This window comes from Melampsora larici-populina, assembly GCF_000204055.1.
Source record: "Melampsora larici-populina 98AG31 unplaced genomic scaffold MELLAscaffold_38, whole genome shotgun sequence".
In the NCBI taxonomy this organism is placed as follows: Eukaryota; Fungi; Basidiomycota; class Pucciniomycetes; order Pucciniales; family Melampsoraceae; genus Melampsora; species Melampsora laricis-populina.
Window position 1 is genome coordinate 876,603 of NW_006768802.1, and position 20,570 is coordinate 897,172.

The 20,570-nt window shown below is 43.8% G+C and overlaps 4 protein-coding genes across 4 annotated transcripts; all 4 read right to left on the minus strand.

Annotated features, from left to right (window-relative positions):
* Positions 1-3,868: 3,868 nt before the first annotated feature.
* Positions 3,869-5,033, minus strand: MELLADRAFT_109765 (uncharacterized protein; the record flags this gene model as incomplete). The annotated part of the gene is made up of 4 exons (XM_007413708.1): positions 3,869-3,889; positions 3,981-4,247; positions 4,282-4,736; positions 4,874-5,033. The coding sequence occupies 4 exons, from the start codon at positions 5,031-5,033 to the stop codon at positions 3,869-3,871; spliced, it is 903 nt and encodes a 300-aa protein (XP_007413770.1).
* Positions 5,034-7,786: 2,753 nt separating this feature from the next.
* Positions 7,787-8,660, minus strand: MELLADRAFT_90615 (uncharacterized protein; the record flags this gene model as incomplete). Its single annotated transcript, XM_007413707.1, has 2 exons — positions 7,787-8,097; positions 8,171-8,660. The coding sequence occupies 2 exons, from the start codon at positions 8,658-8,660 to the stop codon at positions 7,787-7,789; spliced, it is 801 nt and encodes a 266-aa protein (XP_007413769.1).
* Positions 8,661-9,598: 938 nt separating this feature from the next.
* Positions 9,599-12,326, minus strand: MELLADRAFT_90616 (uncharacterized protein; the record flags this gene model as incomplete). The annotated part of the gene is made up of 6 exons (XM_007413706.1): positions 9,599-9,632; positions 9,764-10,038; positions 10,127-10,598; positions 10,715-10,899; positions 10,976-11,204; positions 11,281-12,326. The coding sequence occupies 6 exons, from the start codon at positions 12,324-12,326 to the stop codon at positions 9,599-9,601; spliced, it is 2,241 nt and encodes a 746-aa protein (XP_007413768.1).
* A 6,649-nt stretch (positions 12,327-18,975) lies between these two features.
* On the minus strand, positions 18,976-20,350 carry MELLADRAFT_66013 (uncharacterized protein; the record flags this gene model as incomplete). Its single annotated transcript, XM_007413705.1, has 7 exons — positions 18,976-19,005; positions 19,191-19,253; positions 19,330-19,524; positions 19,611-19,679; positions 19,779-19,927; positions 20,032-20,186; positions 20,253-20,350. 7 exons carry the CDS (start codon positions 20,348-20,350, stop codon positions 18,976-18,978), a joined length of 759 nt encoding a protein of 252 aa, XP_007413767.1.
* Positions 20,351-20,570: the final 220 nt, after the last annotated feature.

Sequence of the window (20,570 nt, forward strand, 5' to 3'; positions counted from 1 at the left end):
TGTTGATAGGTTATGTTTTCCTGCCAAGCTACCCCTCGGTATGCTCCCTAACCAGATGTTATAGTTTGTCTCGCCGTTGCCTCACTCTCATATCACTTGTCCCTCCCCAAAAATTACATCCCAAAAGATCGCTTTGTCCAAATTGTTCATTAAAAGTTTTATACTTCTTTGTCTCCGTTTGTTCAATTGTTCACCCAAACACCCTGAATCCTACAGGCCTTGTCGATGTCCTTGTTCAGTTTCATGACCACCTATGCCAATGATGTCCAATACAAATCTCATTGAACTAAAATTCAAACTTCTCTCGTGCCTTAATCCAAATTGAACTTTGGTCTCCCACAAAGTTTGATCGAAGTCCAGTCTGACCTGAGTGACCTTGACTTCAATGAAAGTCAAGTCAACTCTGAGGTCAGACTGGACTTTGATCAAAGTCCAGTCTGACCTCAACTTCTCTCGTGCCTTAATCCAAATAGAACTTTGGTCTCCCACAAAGTTTGATCAAGAAATCATCTGACCTGAGTGACCTTGACTTGACTTTGATCAAAGTCCAGTCTGACCTGAGTAAAGACTTGTAAAACTCAAGTCTAGCCGAACTGACCTCGGTTCGGCTGGATCGATCACCATCAAGTCTTTACTGAGGTCAGACTTGATCAATTTTACTGATATGACAGTAAAGCCGGACCATTCCAAGTCTTTACAAAGACTTTGAAGATTTGAGTGAAGGCTGGAAGTGGGTGCCTTTCTCGTTACTCACGAGTCTCAGTTCTCTCGCCACAAAGCCTTAGTTGAAGAGCTTTATATGTCATTCATTTTCATCACGCAGAAGTTCAAATAAGAAAAGAACTAGGAAACAACAAAATAAGTTTGGCAAATGATCACACCAACGTTTGCATTAGAAGCACTACTGTATGTTAGATTAGGACAACTACTTTAGTGGTCAAACTGTGCATTATAATCTTGCCAATAATCCGCAGTGGCATAACCACTGAAAGCAATCAGTGGTTGCAAGAGGGTTTGAGTCATTACTTTGCCAGCTACTAACAATAAATATTCACCTCGGTCCTCCACCTCAAACCACCTCTGTTCCCGGCGAAGTTGAGCCTTCATGCTATTGAATGAGATTTCAATAGGGTTGAGATCCGGAGAGTAAGCCGGTAGATAAACTAGTAGAACCCCGGCGGCCTTGCAAAGTTTGTTGATCAGCCCGCCATGATGTATCCGGGCGTTGTCCAAGACAAGAACGGAGTTGACTGCCGGATATCGATTCATGACAGGGAGCTGGACACGGAAAATGAACATTCGTATTAGCAATGTTTTAAACACTTATTGATCATGAGATAGAAGAAATCACTTGCCAAATCCCGTTCAAGAAACAGTTCAACATGAACTCTTTCAACAGGGCCTTCGATAACTGTCCCGGCAATGATTCCTTGCTCACAGACAGCGGGAAGGATGGTCCAGTGATCTTGCTTGGTGAAAGTCTTCTGGCGGACACTTCGAGTGCCTTTGGGCGCCCAGGCCTTCGTTCGAATGCAGTCGCGCCCCTTGATCCCGGATTCATCTATAGGCCGTAGTTGAAATTCAGTTCATGTTAATTGACCCAAGAACTAAGTTGAAGGTAGAAGGTTTAAAACATACCAATAAAAACTAGGTATTCAGGTGGGATACCGCCAATCCAAATCATGTAATCAGTGCGAGATGCGATTGACTGCGCAGAGTGAACGCCGCGAGCAACCAGATGGGAGAGTCCCAAGTGCTGGTGCAGATCACGGCCAATGGTTGACTGAGATACACGGAGGCCGGTGATCTGAAGCATAAGGCGTTGAAGTTCATCGATGTAGACTGTTGGAGTCCCAGTGACCAATTCGTGGAGCACCCCGAGATGTTCGTCTGATAACGCGTGAGGTCGGCCGATGGTCTTGTACTCTCGAGGATCGACAACAACCCTTTCGGTACGGCGATGAAGTTCCTTCCAGCGCCAAAGTGAGGTGGCAGATATAGATGTACGTAGGGTCTGGTTGATTGTCTCGAGTTCATCGCCGTCGAGAGCCATTCGGACGGCCAGAAGCTTGAGGTCTTCCGAGTAGCGTTGAAATCCCATGATGGGTGAGGGAAAACGTGAGGCGGGTATCGATGAGGTGGTAGGATGGGATTTGGTGGGTTGGGGTGGTTGAGAGGCGATAGGGTTGGGGCACCATCAAATCTTTGAGCTTCCTGTATCGGACTTCATCGGAAGTCTGTATCAAAGGACACAAGAATGTTCCCGATGTTTGGCTCAGCAAAGACGGCCACAAGTGCCACTCGCACGGACCACATAGCTGGAAATTTGGGCTCTGGATTTCATCCCTTTTGCATTCTGCTGTACGTGATATTCATTTCTTTTGGATCCCACTATTTAGCGCCCTCGGAACAGTATCCGGCGCCCCATTTCGGGTCGGACATGGGGCTACAAATAATTCCGGCGCCCCTTTGTAAAAAAAAGGGGCAAAAAGGGGCAACCACATTTTACCGCTTTCTTCTCATGTACATACATACAAACGTTCAATCGTTTTTCTCTCATAAATTGTCATTGTCATGATATTGTCATAAAACTTTCTTCGATTTTCGATTTTGGACATAATCGATATTTGCGAGTGAAGCTAGCTTGCTCAATGGGCAACAGACCGTAGTTGGCATAAAATGTATCTTAAATTGAACACACAAGGCATAAGGCATAGCATAGTGTATCAAATTTCGAAGTTTCGAAGTTTTGAAAGTCTGAACGATGATGTGAGAATATTAGAGAAGGTGAAGGTGTAGTTAGTGAGGTTAAGGTGTTATTAGTGGTAATTAGTGAGGTTATGGTTGTTTTGGATGTGACAAATCAAGGTTAAGGTTGTATTTGTATGTGATCAGTGGGAGACAGGGAAAGGAAGAAAAATCAGATGAGGGAAGAGAGTTTGTGATGGGCGAGAGGGGAGCTCTTTTTGTAGTAGTATGGATAGATAGCGGCCATGACTGTCTGGGGGCCGATGTCTGTGCAGTCCAAGGGGCACCAAATAACTTGGGAGCCCCTGCATTTTCTTTTAATTATCTTCGATGCCCCCCAGAAAGGATGGAGGGGCATCAAATAAGACATTTAAGGGCGCTTTTGGTAAATTGTGCCCCCTTAGGGAGCCCTATTGGTGCCCCTGAGGTCCGAGGGTGTGAAATTTAGCGTGAAAAAGTTCGAGTATTGACGGACCGCGCGGGTATTGGGAAAAACTCGAGGGGCGCCGGATATCAGCCAAAGGGGCGCTAAATAGTGGGATCCTTCTTTTCATTCATTCTGATTTATATTTCTGCCGTGTTGTCTATTGTGTGCAGTGGGTGATGCCATTTTGGCTATCACTATTTTATGAAATCATGACATCATGACTTTGTCATTTTCATCAAATCTTTTACTGGAACGTAGACTTTTACACAGACCACTTCACACCAACCACCCTGGTGGCTAGCAAACCCAGTGTACAATTCGAAAAAAGGCCCATATTTTCCAATTTTTTTACTGGGTTTGTCTTTTTTGGCCCGTGTGAGAAATTCCTATGTTAAAATACCGGCGTAAAAATAGGGAAACCGGGGGTGATATTGATTTTTACACTGTAACTTTTACACCAACAGTTCCGGTGCAAGAACTCCCAATGTAAAAATTGAGACTCACCTGCAAAAAGTCAAATTTTACACGGGTTCCATTTACACCAAGATAAACTGTATAAAATTGCATCCCAGCATCAACAAAGTGCAATTTTACACTGCTTGCAAAAGAGAATAACACCAAATTTCAAACAACAGAACCAACTGAGAAAAAAAAACAAAAAAAACATAAGATATCAAATGATCTCATATGATATTAGATGATATTCAACAATATCTAATGATATTACCAAGGGAAACAGTGATCAAAAGGATATAAATGATAATAGTGGAAAGAAAAGAAAAAAACCAAGTGATGAGTACATTACCCAAGTTGCTGTCACATTGCTGTTGCTTTGATCTGGGTTCCTCTTTGATGGGCACATCTTCCACCATATCCCAGCCTTTTTGTCGATGGTGGCCTTGGTGAGCTCAAAAGCCGCAGGGTCACTAACTGCCCAAATGGATGGCTTATGTGATACTTGCCTAAAATCTGCATCAACAGGTATTGGTACCCCGCCATCCGGAATACCCCCAGGGGGATTGATGAGAACTGAAGGTTCTTCTGAACAAGAGGGAACGGGTGGAACACCGGGCTAGCACATCTAGCATAGGACATGGCAATGTCACCTTGGTTGGTGTGGTAAGCAATGTGGTTGTAAGGTCTGGGTTGCCAGAATGTGTGCCAGTGCTCCCCTGGTTGTCCTGAGGGCCATCCAATGAAGGGTTTACCGACACAGAGACACACGGTGTGGGTAGCGCGGGAGCCAATGGCAAGACAGTAGTTGTGGAATCTGTGGTGTTTGCAGGTTGAACATTGTCTTGGATAAGTTCAGCAGCTGGGTCAGGTCTAATGATGGCTTGGTCCAAGGGAGACTTTGCAAGGGGATGATGAGTTGTGCTGGCCCCAATAGTGTCCGGTTGTGGGATTGATGGTTGAGAAGGTGTAGTAGCCTGAAGAGTGGGAGGTGGTGGCAATTGTATACCCTGATACTTGCCGGCAGGTGTGGTAGCCTGAGGAGCAGCAGGTTGTGCCAATTCTGATGACTGAGACTTGACGGCAGGTATGGTAGTGGTGGTTGGATCTGCCAAGACTCAACACGTTCCACAATCAAGTGGAGTTTTGTCTTGAGAATGATGTCAGATGAGGGAATGGACCAATACTCTTTTTCTCAAGAGGAGGTGACCTGTTTCCTGAAAAGGCCTTTGGAACCATGTTCACCTCGCCAAAATCTGTTGGGAATCTTGTCTTTCCCAAGGTGTTTGTCCATTGTCTCAATGAACATTTTCCACATCTCATCCTTGTCATCAGACAAGAGAAGCCACAGGGGATGATCAAAAAAAGCCGCAAAAATTCTCTGTTGGACGGCCAACTGGTACATTTTTGGGAAGTTGCAACAGGGCCTCAATGGCACTGATGTCCTTTGTGATATTGTCTTGGAGCTCAGATGATTTGTATTCACTGTCTTGTGAAGGCTGTGGCGTAGGATTGAAGTCAATGTGATTTGGAAAGACAGTGTGATTAAACCTTGGTGGCAATGGGTCAGAGGCTGAGGCAGATGTTGAATTAGGAATAGGATCTACGGCTGAGGAGGATAAAGGATCAGGAATAGGATCTGAGGCTGAGGTTACTGCTGAAAAGGGAACAGGATTGGAGGAACCAATTGCCTTGTGTATGTAGCCCGGAGGGCATGTTTTCCCAAAAAACCTCTCACCCTTCTTCAAAGCCGTAAGGAGGGGGTTGAGTCAATCATCCAAGTCCCACGTGTCTGTTGGGCCCCAACCAGGCATGTTTCTGACACCACACCGCCAAGACAGCATCAAGTCATAGGCATCCAGCCCATGTTGCATGTTTTGAAATAAAATTGTTTGATTCAGAGTTTTGTCCCAAACAGCTTTTACATAGTGGGAATGTGGAATGTGGATATTGTGATTGGGTGGCAATGTGAAAGGTGTTGAAAACAGCGCATAGAAGGTATCCGACACATTGGGGGTCATTTCAGTATACCAGGAACCTCTTTGTGCAAAATTGAGGATATCATTGCCAATTTGGCGGAAAGTGGTGTTGGCCTGTTCCAATTCTGAGTTTTTGGGTGGGGGAGGAGGAGAGGGAATTCAAGTCTCTGGCTTGGTAGGTTTGGACTGACACCTTCTCTTTGTACTGTTTTCCTTCCTTTTGATGGGAGGAGGAGTTTCTGCTGTCTTTTGCATAGCTGCCTGTTTGGCTGTCCAAGATGGATTGAACTAGGGATGGGTTGGCACATCTGGGCTGATGTTTGACCTTGGAAACTTGACACCCAGGGATGCCGTCCTGTTTGGAGTTTTGGGGGTCAATTTATTCTGAGAACCCTTGGTAAACTTAGTAGACAGAGTAGTGACTTTGATTTGGGTTGGTTTTGAAGGACTGATAGGTGGATTCCTGCTTGAGCAGAGAGACATGGGTTGTTTTTGCGGTGGCTCATATTCCTCATTGGGTTCCAGTCAGTCACCTTGAAACTCCTCTGTGGGGTTGCCCTTGTTGTCCTCCTCAGATTCATGCCCAGCCTCATCCTGAGGATCAGGGCAAAATAGCAGCTGTTAGGGTGGTTGTTCCTCCATGTGAGCGTCCTACATTGCCAAGCCAAGGACCTGTACCAGGGAGTCCTTCTTGTTGCAAAAGGTCCCATTTTTTATGCCTGCACCAAGAGAAATGTTCAGTTGTCATTTAAAATTAGCACAATGGGCAAGGAAAGGGGTTGACAAGTTGCACTTGGTGGCCCTGTCTGTTGTACAAGTTGGGGTTGAGCCCAAAGGTCAGCCCATTATGGGGCCGCCAAGTTGCAACTTGGCAACAGGGAGGACAAGGAAAAAGAAAAAAATTGTCTCACTGTAAATCACCCCTTTGATATGAATTCCAGTATCTCTGAGTGACTCAGATATATCTTTTGGCACTGCTGTCCTGCTTGAACACCACCTCCCTGATGAGCCAACTTCTGAAGAGGTTGACAAGTAGGCCAACTACTCTGACAAGAGGACAAAATGTTTAGATCTCAACATTCAACAGAAAATGGACCAGCACTTCAAAAATAACCCCTCAGCAACTGAATGTGTCAAGCATCAAATGGGAATTTTAGTGTCAAAAGAAGCTGTTATCATATTTTACAAAGCTTTCCCACCTCCCAAAATTGTCTCACAAGTAGCCCATGCTACTGCCTCACTTACCATCTACAATGCTATTCACTTGAAATGTGCTGAAGCTAAATTCTCTGGCTGTGGCTTCTCTTGCATCACTTTCCAAAGGACCAATCCATCTAAAACTCCTTGGAACATGGCTATGTTAGACCAATTAATTATGGGTCAATAGATTTTTACACTCATCCATTTACACTCAATGTTGAGTGTAAATCTGGTTGAGTGTAAAAATCAACAAACAGGGGGTCAATTTAGAATTTTGCACTCCATATCCTCAATTTTGTAGAGTGCAAAAAAAGAAGTGTAAAAGATTGGGTGTAAAATTCTAAAAGACCACCCCCCAATTAGAATTTTACACACGAACTCTTTACACTCCATAAGGAGTGCAAATTTTTTGAGTGCACAATTGTAAATACCATGCCCTAAATCGAATTTTGCACCCAACCATCATTACACTCAATAAGCAGTGCAAAGGCCAGCAGTGTAATTTTACAAAATCCCACCCCGAATTTACAATTTTGCACACTTTCCTTTTTGCCTACAATCAAAGAAGTTGGATTTTTTCCAAGTTTTTTCAAGTTTTTTTGAAATTTTTAAATTCATATGGCTAAACTTATATTCCTGAAGGCTCTACTCTCCCGCATTGCATGGCGCAACTATTATGGCGAAGACTGTCAGCCACCCTTAAGCCACCGTTACGGTTACTAAGATTTGGGCTGTGTGGCAGTCATTCAAACACTCGATTCCACCACTTAATTGCCAAGTTACATTTCATCAACTTGGCGCCTTTTGAACTACTAACAAAACAAACTACACAAACAAGACAGCAAAGAGAGAAATATGACTCCCGCGCTTACCATCATGATCATCGCCACAGTAAGATATTTGAAGACCATACAACTTGATAAACATAGAAAACAGGCCAAGCGAGAACTTAGTCCCCCCCAGTGAGCACGTAATAACCCTACTTTTTCTTCTTCCCCTTGGCCTTAGCCTTGGCTTTAGCCTTTGGTTGGCTAGCCTCCTTTTTCGCCTCTTGCAGATGTTCAGCCCTTGCTGCTGCGGGACGCTTGATACGAAGGCGCAGGGATTGTCCAGAGTCGGTGCCTTGCAAGTTGGGACGCTCTCCTTCGTCATCCGGGATGTCACCAAAAGTGAACGCTTGTCCCAACGACACGTTTTGCAACAGAGGCTCCTCAGCAGGCAGATGATCACCACCTTTGTCACGGAATAGTTTCCCTGTCGATATACCGGGTTCTGTCTTAATCTTCGCCGCTGTATGAGCAAAATATGAAAGAATGTCAATGTGGCTGTTCACAAAGCGGGGCACACCTCACTTTGGACTTACCGGCAAAAGCTTCCTTGGCCTTGTTCCTACAAACGGAGCTGTTGACCACCGGTTTCGTAATCGTTTCGGGTGGCATAGAGCTCAAAGGAGGGGGTAAGCGGGTACTCTTCGTATCTTCGTCCATTTGATCTTCCACCCCAATCAAATCTTCTGGAGAGACAAATGGCACATCGCCCACAGCTTCCGGGTTCTTGTGAGTGGTTTTGGCTATTCCAGCGTCGATTAACTTCTGCTCATCACCAGTTGGTTTTCTTGCGTAGATGAGCCAGCTGGTGGACGGTTGGGCTCCTGCGATCAAGCTCGAATCGCGGCCAATTAACTGGGCCCGCCCATCATCTTTGCGGTCGTCGAAAAACCATATACCACGTGCACCATCAACATGTCTAACCAGCTTGCACCAATAATGGTTGTAACTCCAGAAACCGCGCGAGACAATGTGATATTCGATGTCGTGGAGTACCAACACTTTGGGCCAGTTCATTTCACCCATGAAGCTGGCACGATCGTCAGGGGTAAGGCCCGCCACACCCTCGAGATGGAAATAGACATTGAGTGGAAGTTGAGAAAAATCCAATCTGGACCGTTGGAACAAACGAGGTACATCAGCTGTCGGATCAGATCGGAGCACGGTGAGTTCAGCGTCCTGTTGGCTATGAGCTTGCGGCGAGTTTAGTTGACGGTGATTGGCAAGACATGAAGGGCAGCAACGAGGGTTTTCCGAAAAAAGGCCCTCGGTCTGCCACATCTGTAGCAATATGGCCACATCAGAGTAGCGTAGGTTCGCCTCATGAAAGATGTCGTTGGTGATGGCGACAGTAGTTCGAACACCCTCGTCGCTTTCGTGATGGTCGTTGAACTGAGTGCACTGGTGTTCGCGGAGGAGATTGAATGCAAAATATCTTCCAATAGACAAGGGAACATTACGTCGAGCGTAGAGCAGATGTTCGATGGATCCGTCAGCCAAACAAAACGTGTTGGTCACGAAGGAGGTAGGCGAGATCTTTTGAACTCCCGTCTGTAGTGACTTGAGGCCTCGAGATAGGACCGATTTCATGTGGGAACTTTGGTGCATTTCGGCTGTGACCCGTGCAGAATAGTGGCGGATGAGTTTCGATGCAAGGTCCTTGCTCTTACCCTTCGATCCCTCGAGCCACATTGGCGAAAAAGTAGGAAAGATCGACTCCAAAGCCGCCGTTTCCCAGCATCGGTTTTGTTTGCCGGGTTCCACACTGGCCGAATACGACTGATAAGATGAATGCGGGCCGCGGTGTACATTGAGAGACCCGGTAGGACGGCCGAGTTTTTTGGGGCAAAGAAGGGCGTCGGTGGTATCAGGTGGACGTCCGTCGTTCACCTCTGGTCGACGCCTGGTTCTTTCTTTGGACCAGCCCAAAGTTTCGACGACGGAGTCCCAGCTCGCGCCGTACTTCACAGGGATTCCTCGGCGAAGTAGGTTGTAGTCCTTGTTGAGTGATTCAACAAACAGGAGAAGTTGAACGAAGCCTTTGATAATGGTACAGTGACCAGACCTGATCACATAAGGTCAAAGATGTCAACAATTGTAATGTACAACGAGGAAATGGGCACACTTACGAAAGAATGTAGTATTGACGGTGCATACTCTCCTGGCCATTGGTGGTGTCCGGCAGTTCATCTTCGCCTTCGGTACCAGGGAGAGGAGGGTCGTCCAGTGGTAAACGTTTGCGTGCACAGAAGAGCATAGCGTGTATATCGGACGTATTCCACCAGTCTAACCACGCTTTGGCTTTGGGGAAGAGGCGTCCGATTTGATCAAATTTCTCGCCTAAATCCAGGCCACCAGGCATATCGGGTTCTAGCAAATTGAGAGCCAACTTTTCGAAGTAGGCCTAAGTAACAGCGAGACAAAGAAGAAAAAGGAATAGGAGTACCCATCAGTGACATAAGCAAGAATATAAACATAGATTCTAGGCTTACAACTTGACTCGCATCAACGATGTTGCGATTTTTTTTGACCCGAGTTATAGACTGACGATAATGTTCATGACATCCCTTGAGCTTGTCCAACGCTTTTGCTGGGTCAATCTCGTTGAACACTTCCATGTATGCCGCAATGAAGCCCTTCTTCTGGGCAACAGAAAAGTCAACGACTTGTTGAACCATGAGGTCCCGTTCATGATAGGTGAGTTCGGCCGATTTGATTTGATTCAGGAGGGTGACAAAATGGGATCGATAGTGGGCCACGTCAAGACCCCACATCCAAGTGAGCTGGATGGGAATCCATCGATGCATGAGTTGGCAGTACATGGAAGTAGTCAGGAGGTACCCGTTCTTGAAGAACCGGTACGTCACATCCGAGAGTAAACCTCCTGAATACACCTTCCCGAACTGGTCCCGTTGGACCAGTTGCTCGGCCATCCACTCGGATTGGAAGTTGATGTGGACGTCGCTCCCTAGAAGCGAGGTTGAGATTAATCAAAGGCCATTCCTAAACCAACACAGACAAAAAGTTTTCGATATCAGTATCGATCGACGTATTGAGAACCTGACCAAATGGACACTTACCTGCCCCAGTGCATGAGGTCCATGATAAGGCGATCACCACCCCCTTTGCTTTCTTTTTCGGGCATCAATCCCTTCTCGACAAGGACCTTTCGGCGTAAGTACCCCAGTCGCCCTCCGTTAGAGAAAGCCGGGTGGATATCGGTGACGGGAGGCGTCACCGTTTGGCCGGCACCTGCCTGGCCGACCTGAAGAGTTTTGGAAGAAAGTTTTCCACGTCACCTTCAGCATGAGCTGACGTTGAAACTTGGCTGAATGACTTACCTTGAGGACCAACGGGCCAACCTTAGGGTTCTTCACCAGCTCGATCGTGAGGGTGCGCATGGCTAACGGGTCAGCCTTCTTCGACGTAGGCCACACGTGGTTGTGAGTGCCCAAGTGCCGAAGAACAGCCCAGCCACTTGCCTTCTCGATATCAATTCGGCAGCTGGTGGTTGGGCATTGAGTCCATAAGTGCTGGCCATTGCAAGCGTCCGCAGGGCAAGTCGGGTGGCTAAGATAACAAAAGGAAGAAATGAGGACTCAGTGAGTGGATGAGTGTTCAAGTAGATATAAAGGAAATGATGTACTCCTCTATGAGTTCGGCTGCCTTTCCTTCACCCGTTGGTGGCGGGGCGGCGTAGTCGCAAAAGTCGTCGTCGCAATGTAACACCCCAAGGCAAGTGTACCACGTCGTTTTCCATGCTGAGGAGTCTTTTGAGCCGTGGTTCTTTTGAGTGTGAGGATAAGCAATATGACCGAAATTGGTGATATCGTCTAAAGGTTCTCGGACAAAGACCGTATCACCGTTGGGATAGATAGGATAGCCTTCGCTGTTGCAAGTCGTTCCATGATCAATGAAGGTTTTCAATTCGCCACTACTGGGGATAGGAGTCTTGAATTTTTTGCCGGTTTTCTTGGGGCGATTTCGCTTTTTCTTGGTTTTGGAAGATGTGTGGTTCGATTCATTAACATCGTCGGCTACAGTAACATCTTCGGTTTCAGCGGGAACAGGTTGAGTGGATTGGGTTTCGGTCTGAGTCGGGAACGGTGAAACCATATGTTCTAATTGATCGTTGGATTCGGTTCCAGAAGACATAGCAAAACAGATAAGCGACACAATAATTTGGTAAAATTGGTATGAGCGGTGAAAGTTTTGAAGTGGAAGGGGTTGGTTATTAGAATTAGATTGATATAAGGAGTAGAAGTGATAGAAATGGTACGGTTGATAAAGGTAATTCAATTGGTACGGAAGAATGGGGAGCAGAAGAATTGGGAGTCTTGATTCTCGAGCAGATTCTTGAGCGGGGGTTTCAGGAAAAGAGTCGTAAGAGGTTGCTCGGTGAGGTCCATCGATGGGAAGCCGTCGTGGACGCAGGATACGTGACATCTTGCTTAGCTCGACTAGGTCAGCATCAGCAGCAGGGATACTCTCGATCATCGAGATTAATCTTTGGTGAATCGGATACGTGGCTTTGAAGGAATCAGTTGAAGTTCCAGGAGTGGTAATCTGGTGTGATATAAGCAGCGGATTAGTCCAGGGAGGATCGAGGTTTGAGGTATTGAAGTGAGCTTTAAGGCTGTCATCGAAAGGGTGGAGGTGTTGGTCAAAGGCGAGGAGAGTTAGGGCAATCATCGATGTCTGCAAGGGATGGTTGTCCTACAAAGGGAAGTTGTCGAAGGTTAGGGCATGTAGGGGGTTTTGGCAGGGGAATGATGTGGTTAGCACCACATCCTGATAGACGAGGCCGATTGGTGAGTTTGAGATGCCGTGCAGATGGTGATATCCACGGCCGATTCGGTGAGTTTGATGATGATTCTTCATCGCGTGCAAAATTCTAATTTGGGGGTGGGTTTGTGAAAAAAAACATTCATGTGGTTTACATTCAACTTTGAGTGTAGAGAGGTTGGAGGGTAAAAATGGATTTGGGGGGCCAAACTTAGATATTTGCACCCTAGAACTTTGACACTCCATTTGGTGTGTAAAAAGTCATGTGCAAAATTCTATCTCGGCCCGGGTGACTTGGAATTTTACACTCAAACTTTTACACATCAAATATTACACACAAAAATTCGGGCCAGATTGAGTGTAAAATTCTAATTGCCCCCCGTGATTGTTGATTTTTACACTCATCTGATTTTACACTCATTATCGAGTGTAAATCATTGAGTGTAAAATTCTCTTAACCGATTAATTATGTACTGGCTGGTTAGATTTCTATAATTCCCAAGGTGTACCTTCCGGATTCCCAATCACCACAGGCCTCAATATCCCCTTGAAACTTGAGAAATATTTTTCCACTGGGTATCAAATAAGCGCAGAGGCTTCCCAGATGAGGCAAAGGAAAAGAATTTGGTGTCTACAGAAGGAGGGAGTGACAAATTTGTCCGCAAAAAACTTACAGAGAGGGAGAAAGCAGCTTTGAGAGCCATTCGGAAAAAGGGAAAAAAAATCTTTCACTGTTGCAACTCTGATAAGCACTCATATTGACTTGTGCATTTGAAGCTTTGTGAACAACAGGCTGCAGCAGTAGACCTCTACTTTTGTCACTTCACAGTTCCACCCAAAGTTCTGCTCAACTCTCAAGAGGTTCATTCTGAGACTGAAATGGACCCAGAGAAGCCTGACAAGTTTAGGAAGATCAAGCTCAACTGGTGGACCCCCCAGCTTGATGAATTGATTGAACTGGCCAGTGATTCAGCTTCCAAATGGGAGAGCACCAAAAAACTGAAAGATAGACTGAAAGATTTTTTCCAATCCAGAGGAGAATATTTGCCAAATGTTCCTGATCCTGAAGATCAACTTCCTCCTAAGACCCTTCCCAAATGCCTCCTCAACCCGGAAATACTGACTGAAGGGATTGAAGAGATTAAAATTGATAGTTTGGAGTTGTCAGACACTTCAGTTGATCTCAAATCAGATATTGAGGTTTTGAAGAAGAAGCTTGGGCAAAGTAACTCCATGGTGGTTTCTTCTTCCTGAACAGCTGCTCTTATAATGCATAATTTGTGGTTGTTTTTGTTGTAATAAATTGATGTGTTTGACCTAAACAAAAACTGAACATACACCTCTATACAGGTTAAAAATAATCTTCAGCTAATGTGTTGACAAGATACAGCTGACAGTGAAGATAGCACAAGGATAAATCTCAACAGACCTAGTGAGAAAATAAAAGAAACTTTAGAATTTTTTTTCTCAACAGCATAACTAAAACACAAACACACCTTTAAAAAAGTAAAATAATCTTCAGCTAGAGTGTTGACAGACACAGCTGGCAGTGAAGATGGGATGAGCATAACTCTCAACAGACCTAGTGAGAAAACAAAAGAAATTGGTGTAGTAAAAAGAACAAAAGAAAATCATGACACAAAAACATTTACAGCAATTAATTTAATGAGCAATTGGATGAAACAAAAAAATACTTTACCTTTAGAACATTTTTCCTTGACAGGGGGAAAATATTCTAAAGACAAATAGAGGCTCTCATATAAGGAAGAAATAACAACACAGTTGAAACATAGTCACAAATTTGAATCTGTCTCATTCAAAACCTTGACTGAACCTAGATCATTACATTACTTCTATGAATGAATTGGTGTTCTTCACACACTTCAACTGACTCTGATTAAGATCAAGGTGAAGATTTTGACCACAACTTGTACTATCTCACTTCTAGAATATCCTTCATGGCATTTACTCAACGTTAAGTATTCAATGACACTAAATGAATTGATCACATGTGACGTAACTTAAAGAACTTGACTGTGAATCATTTATTCCAACATTTGTTATCATTGAAATTGGGATAGTTTGCTCTAGTATGATATGAGTTTCAGTCCCTTGCGCCACCTGTGTTCCACCCTCATGCCAACACACATGTACTACTTCACCACATGCTAAAAAATCAATCACCTGTGCCCAATCCTTTGCTACATGTGAAAGACAGATTTCACAATCTGTGACAGCCATACATGTAACTTCACCTTTTAAGTAAACCACAAAGACACTTTTGTGCAGAACAATGTCCGAGCCGTCTGAGACCCGATGCTCAACTCCGCGTCCCCAATCAGGGTGTCTTTTGGGCGTCCTTGAGTGCCGACGTCTTCGGCACACTCCCAGGATGTCATGATGGCTTTCAGATCTTGGATGCTTAAGAATCCCCCCAGCTCGCAGCCTGACCTGGACTCCCCTATTGAGGCTGTCTTTGGACTAAAGCCTGGATGTCTTCATAGGACCTGAGATCATGTCATCTGGTAGGTTCCTTCAGGTGTGCATCAGGTTGTCTGCAACCTTCAACTTGGCCAGGATGTCCGTAATGTCCGTGCGCTGACCACTCATGAAAGGAAGGAACCTTCTAGAAAAAGGGGAAATTCAAAAGCAAAGGGAGAAATTGGAGGGCCAAATGGGAAACAACTTCACAAACCAAATCCACTTCGAAATCTTCATCACAAAGTTCAGGCCTGCCTTTCACCTATCATCAATTCTCATCATTGCTACTTTTGAATCAAACTCAACTTTTCACCCTCCTTGTTTCAACACTAACGCCCCTTCCCTAAACTGCCATTCTCAACACCCCAATCTCATCATCCATCTTCTTGAATCAATCTCTTCCTCAGACCAGACCATCATTAGACTATGTTCTTCAGAGGGCTTTGTCTCCAGATTCTTGATATCCACATCAATTGTCTTCATCTTGACCGAGTCAACGGTACATAGCGGTGACTGTAACTACCTTGATGTGAGTCGTGTCAATTGCAAGCACAGTCTGTATCTTTATCTTTATCGGATGTGACCTTTCTGTTCTCAGTTATCCTCAAGCTCATGAAAGAAGATCCAGAGACCGGCAAGAACTCCATGAGAAGTTGAGTCTGATCATGACCGAGCAGGAACCTTTCCCATTAACTGAGCTATGTAGGAAGAACAATCGTTTCGGTCTCTTCATCCTACAATCACATTGACTGTGTTTCATCTCTTGCATTGGCAATACATACAATCATTTGAGCTTTGGATATATACGAGTCTCATACCTCATATACACAAGGTTAGTAACGGATTCTACAAAGTATGTCGTTGTGAGTATGATTTGCAGCTGACCTCTCTTTTCGATTTGTAGACTGGCTTTCAAAAACATTAGGAGTTTGCTGTTGGATCAAATCAAATGAATAAACAAGATTCGAGGGGTGAAACAGATTGGTACAACTGGCAGTGCTAAAGAGCAGACCAATGGACCAATATTTCATGAAAATCTTAGTCTGATCATCACCAAGCAAGAACCTTGCCCATTTGCTGAGTTAGTCTGAAAAATTGTGTAGTTTTGCTCATTTGAACAAATTCCCTTGCATGAGTTTTTTTGTAGTTTTTGTTCTTGTCATTTCTTTACAGATCAATCCAATATGACCGAGTCTTATATCTTTGTATCACTGCACTTTATTGAAATGTATCAACCATGTCAAAAACATCCTCTGGGTGTTGGAAGGGTTTGCCATGGATGTTACTAAATCACTTAAAAAATGAACTCCAAAGACAGCTGGTGGTCATCGAGGAAGACATTGTCATGACAACAGCACAGTCCCTCAACAGTTCAGTTAGAACCAGAGCTCTCAGCACAGCCCGTACAGGCGCCCTGCCAATACCCTATGTAGAATAAATACAACCACTTTTGGAAGCCCGTGGGGTGTCACAAAATCCAGTTTGGGTCCGGGCTCCTTGGATCAGTCTTGTCAGGATGTCCGTCCCCCTGCAACAAAAACCGGTTGTCCCTGGGACATCCGTGTGTCCTTGTGGTGTAGGTACTTCACAGAGAATTCAATCTGTCCCTGTTCATATAACTCAACCCAAATCTTGACCACATTTCACTCAACAAACTCTCAACATACTTTGGATTTTCAAGGTTGCCACCCTCAATCAGTCAATGAGAATTTTGACTGAAATAAATTCACAATTGTGATTATTGAGATAGAACCACCTCTAGGCCAAACATTGAGATTGTATTGAGATTGAAGTGACATTGTTTTGAGATTGACCTGAGATTGGATTGAGGTGATTGTACTCACTGGCATGCTAGTGAGTAGTAAAACGACACTGTGATTGTATTCTCCGCTTTGAATCAACAGCCGTCTCTCCAATGTAAAATTAGGCTCTGCAGTCTTTAACTTGTTTGGTTAGTGTTTTATGCAATTCAGCAATCATGCACTCAAGAAAATATTTGGTCTGAACTCATACAATAAGCTTCACCTATCTCTTCTTGCCATCCCTGAAAAAACTTAGAAATCTTAGACTTTGGTATTGGCCTGAAGAGTTTTGGTCAGAGACATCAAGCTGGTGAAAAGGGTCTATATACTTGAGTCACAGCTTCATGAATCAAGACCAGAACAAGTTCCACCGTGTCCGGGTAGTGTTTGCTCGTCGACGAGCGCGCACGACTTCCCTTTCTGCCTCAAAGGGAGTTGGTGCGCTCGTCGACTAGCAAAGCCAACACAGACACAGTGCTCTGTGTGTCTCTGCAGTTCCAAGAATCATATTGCCAGAATCTTCCATTACATATTGAAATGCAATCAATCATCACATGTCCAGATTTGATGTAATTGCCTACTCCTAAGCAACTTTTGCTAATTAATTTCTCTCAAAAGAAGACTTCAAATCAAATTTCTAGAATGCCCTTTGAATCAATGGCACAAGCGCCTTCATCAGGTCATCATGATTGATAGTCTAACACTACAAAAGTTTTCCATTTTTCCAAGGCAATCAAAAAAAAAAAATATAGGTGACAAAAAGTTGATTCCAGAAATCTCATCACTCATTCTCAAAGCAAAATTATTCCCCTAGGAAAAATGGAAAATCTTTGCAGTGTAATGGATCTGATTCACCAGCTTGAGTATGTTCAACTTTATCTTGAATAATTTGGGCTCTGGAGTCTTGAGTATCCTTGGTGAAGTCATCAACCAGTGTGCTGCAAGCTTTGCACTTCTTTTCTGGAGCCTTCAATGGCATGCAGGGTATCTCTCAGCAGAAATTCACTGACAGTGTAGGTAATCAGGATTCCCAAGAGAGTTATCTGGGGGCTTGGGCATAGAGCCAGAGTACTGATTGATTATAAGAAAGATACAAAACAATTGAAGTTTCTCGCACAGTATATGATACACCAATTGGCAAATAGATATAAATATGCTCACAGTAGATTTTAAATCAGAGCATTACACTGTGTATATCATGTGTTGAAAAATGATTGAATCTAGTATTCAAAATGACATACTTGATATTGGTCCAAAAAATCTGAAAAAATCAGGTAAGTCAAATTTTGCTATGTTCTTCCTGTTGGTAGAATTTGGCCAATTTAAAAAAATCCCAGCATTCAGTTTGGTGATGTTGAAGGTTTTCCTGAAATAACATAGAAAAACACACAACTGGTCCACCAAATTTTGCCTTCAAAAGTGACAAGAAGAATCTGAAAAAAAAGTGACAAGTGAAGGCCAATATCAACTCAAGGACCTCATTGTAATCTACTTCCCCAAATTTTTTTGCAACACAACAAAGGATGCATCATTGTATTTACATGGTTTGGAGACAATCTGCAAAACTTGGATGCATTTCTGACCCAAAATGCATTTGCAATTTATTTGGAAGACTTTTTATCTTATAACTTGCATCTTTTCAAGACAAAGGCACCAAAAAATGCAAAAAAAAACAGGAAAGATCACAAAGTTGAACTTCTTTGAGATTACAAATTTCAGGAAAAACATCTTAAATTGCTTGTTAAGTTGATCCTGAGTATAAGGCTTCAAAGAACCCCAAAAAATGTTTCAGGACAAAGAGCATTGTTTTTTTCCTAGGATTTTTTTCCAAGCATTTTGGGCCAAAACTGAGCTCTCAATTCCAGGTTCAATTTTTGTCAATCATTTTCTTATAAATGCAATAATTTTTCACTATGGAGAAATGCATTATCTATGCAGTGTCAGTTGGGTATAAAGAGGGTATCCTTGTCATAAAATAGATATGCAAAAAATAAACATGCATCTGTGATGTACAAAAAAAGGCATTCATGTCATAATGTGTGTGATGGCAGACTTGAGAGCAGAAAACAAATCAGATATCATGACTCAGATGAGAAGAATCTTTCCCCGTTGATAAAGTCTCTGGATCATCCTTTACCTGGGTAGTACAGCTTGTCCAAGGACCCTTTGGTGTGTTTAGACGATCAGCTTCAGGTTTTGTAACCTGCATCTTTGAACCATCAAGATCTACTTGGCTTAAGGGTATTGGCGTGGTCTTACACGCCAACATTCGCTTAGTTGAGGCCAACCGGTATGCCAAAACACTAGATATGAAGTCAGAGGCAAGTTACTAGAGGTGAAAAGCAGACATTGCTCACATGTTCCCAACGACGGCTGATACTAAGACCATACTCTTGAGGTTTATAAAGAAGAAACAGACGCTACTGAATGAACACTCTCAAGGTTTTCTGCCTTCACAAAATAAATCATCAGAGAGAGTGATGCGTACCAGTTCAGGTACCATCACTGATTGTGGGGAAAGCATGAGAACTTCGCCAGACCTTGCAGTTACCTAAACATTGGTCACAAGTTCCGAAAAAGGATGTCAAACTCATTCCAACATACGGACATTAACCAAAATCTCTTACCGTCCACACAAACACCGGGAAATATGATGTCAACCAGAAGCACAGGCAGCCTGCTTCAATAAAAAGCGCTTTGATTTCTTCACGGTAAGTGACCTTCAACCTTATATTTGGATCCGTTCCGAACGGAATGTGTGTTTTACTTTTATACAAAGTCTTGTATTGTCGAGACGTTAAGTAGACGAAAAGCATATATATCTGCAAAAAATAATCAGATCAGTCTCAAACAAAAGTCCTGCGATGGTTGTTCATTTGAGAAGGCTTGGATTTTATATTTGACTCACAGTCATCAGGATAACGAGAAGTATCATAAAAGCATAGTGAGTTTTAAGGTATGCCGACGCAAATCGTTGCTATGATGTTTGTTCACAGGCAATATTGTCAGAAAAACACAAGTCAGTGAGAGAAGTGACTTTTCACTTCTAATCCGAGTATTTGAGCATCCGACTTACATAAAGTTCTGGGAGTCTTTCCAATGGGGATATGATCATTCCCAATTTAAACCATGAGAATTGCATTGCATCCGCGTCGGTAGACGCCAAGAGTAGTTCCTTTGTCACGCGATCCAGTATGTTGAAAATATCAGCTTGTGGAACATAAGCTGGAATATATAGCAACCAAAGGGCTAAATTGCATGCAAGATAAGCATGATGGTACTGGGGACTGAAAACAAGAGAAGATCATCCAATCAAAATACTAAGCTACCTGGAACGTTTGCCACAGCCCAGAAAACAAATATTCCATTGAGTAGGTTTGTCACCCATGAAGGCATCCCACAGCGCTCGCGATGGGAGTCTTGTCTGAATGTGGGGTCCCAAAAAGCGCGGGCTCGGTTGGCGACACTACCCCACATGATGCACCTGAGCTTGCAAGAAGGTAAGTAACATACATCGCCATGAAAGAGGCAAATGTCAGAAAGATCCTACCACAGCATGAAGCCGGCTATAGGGAAGCGATACCACTCGAGAAAAAGTTTTCCTCGCACGGGACGTCGGACGATGTCTGTGTATAGCTGACAGGACATGTTTACAATGGTGACTGTCTGACTTTGCCTTTGTAAGCCACAACATAGTATTCAATCCAATATAAGGATCACTGACGTGCTGCATATAATATTGACCCTATCGACTCCGCAAGTACACGATCAGGCTTTAGAAGGCCACCTAATATATAACGGTCCAATTATCAGAGACCGGGATCATTACTGGATAGGTGGGGATATGAAATGATTGTCTCACTTTTGA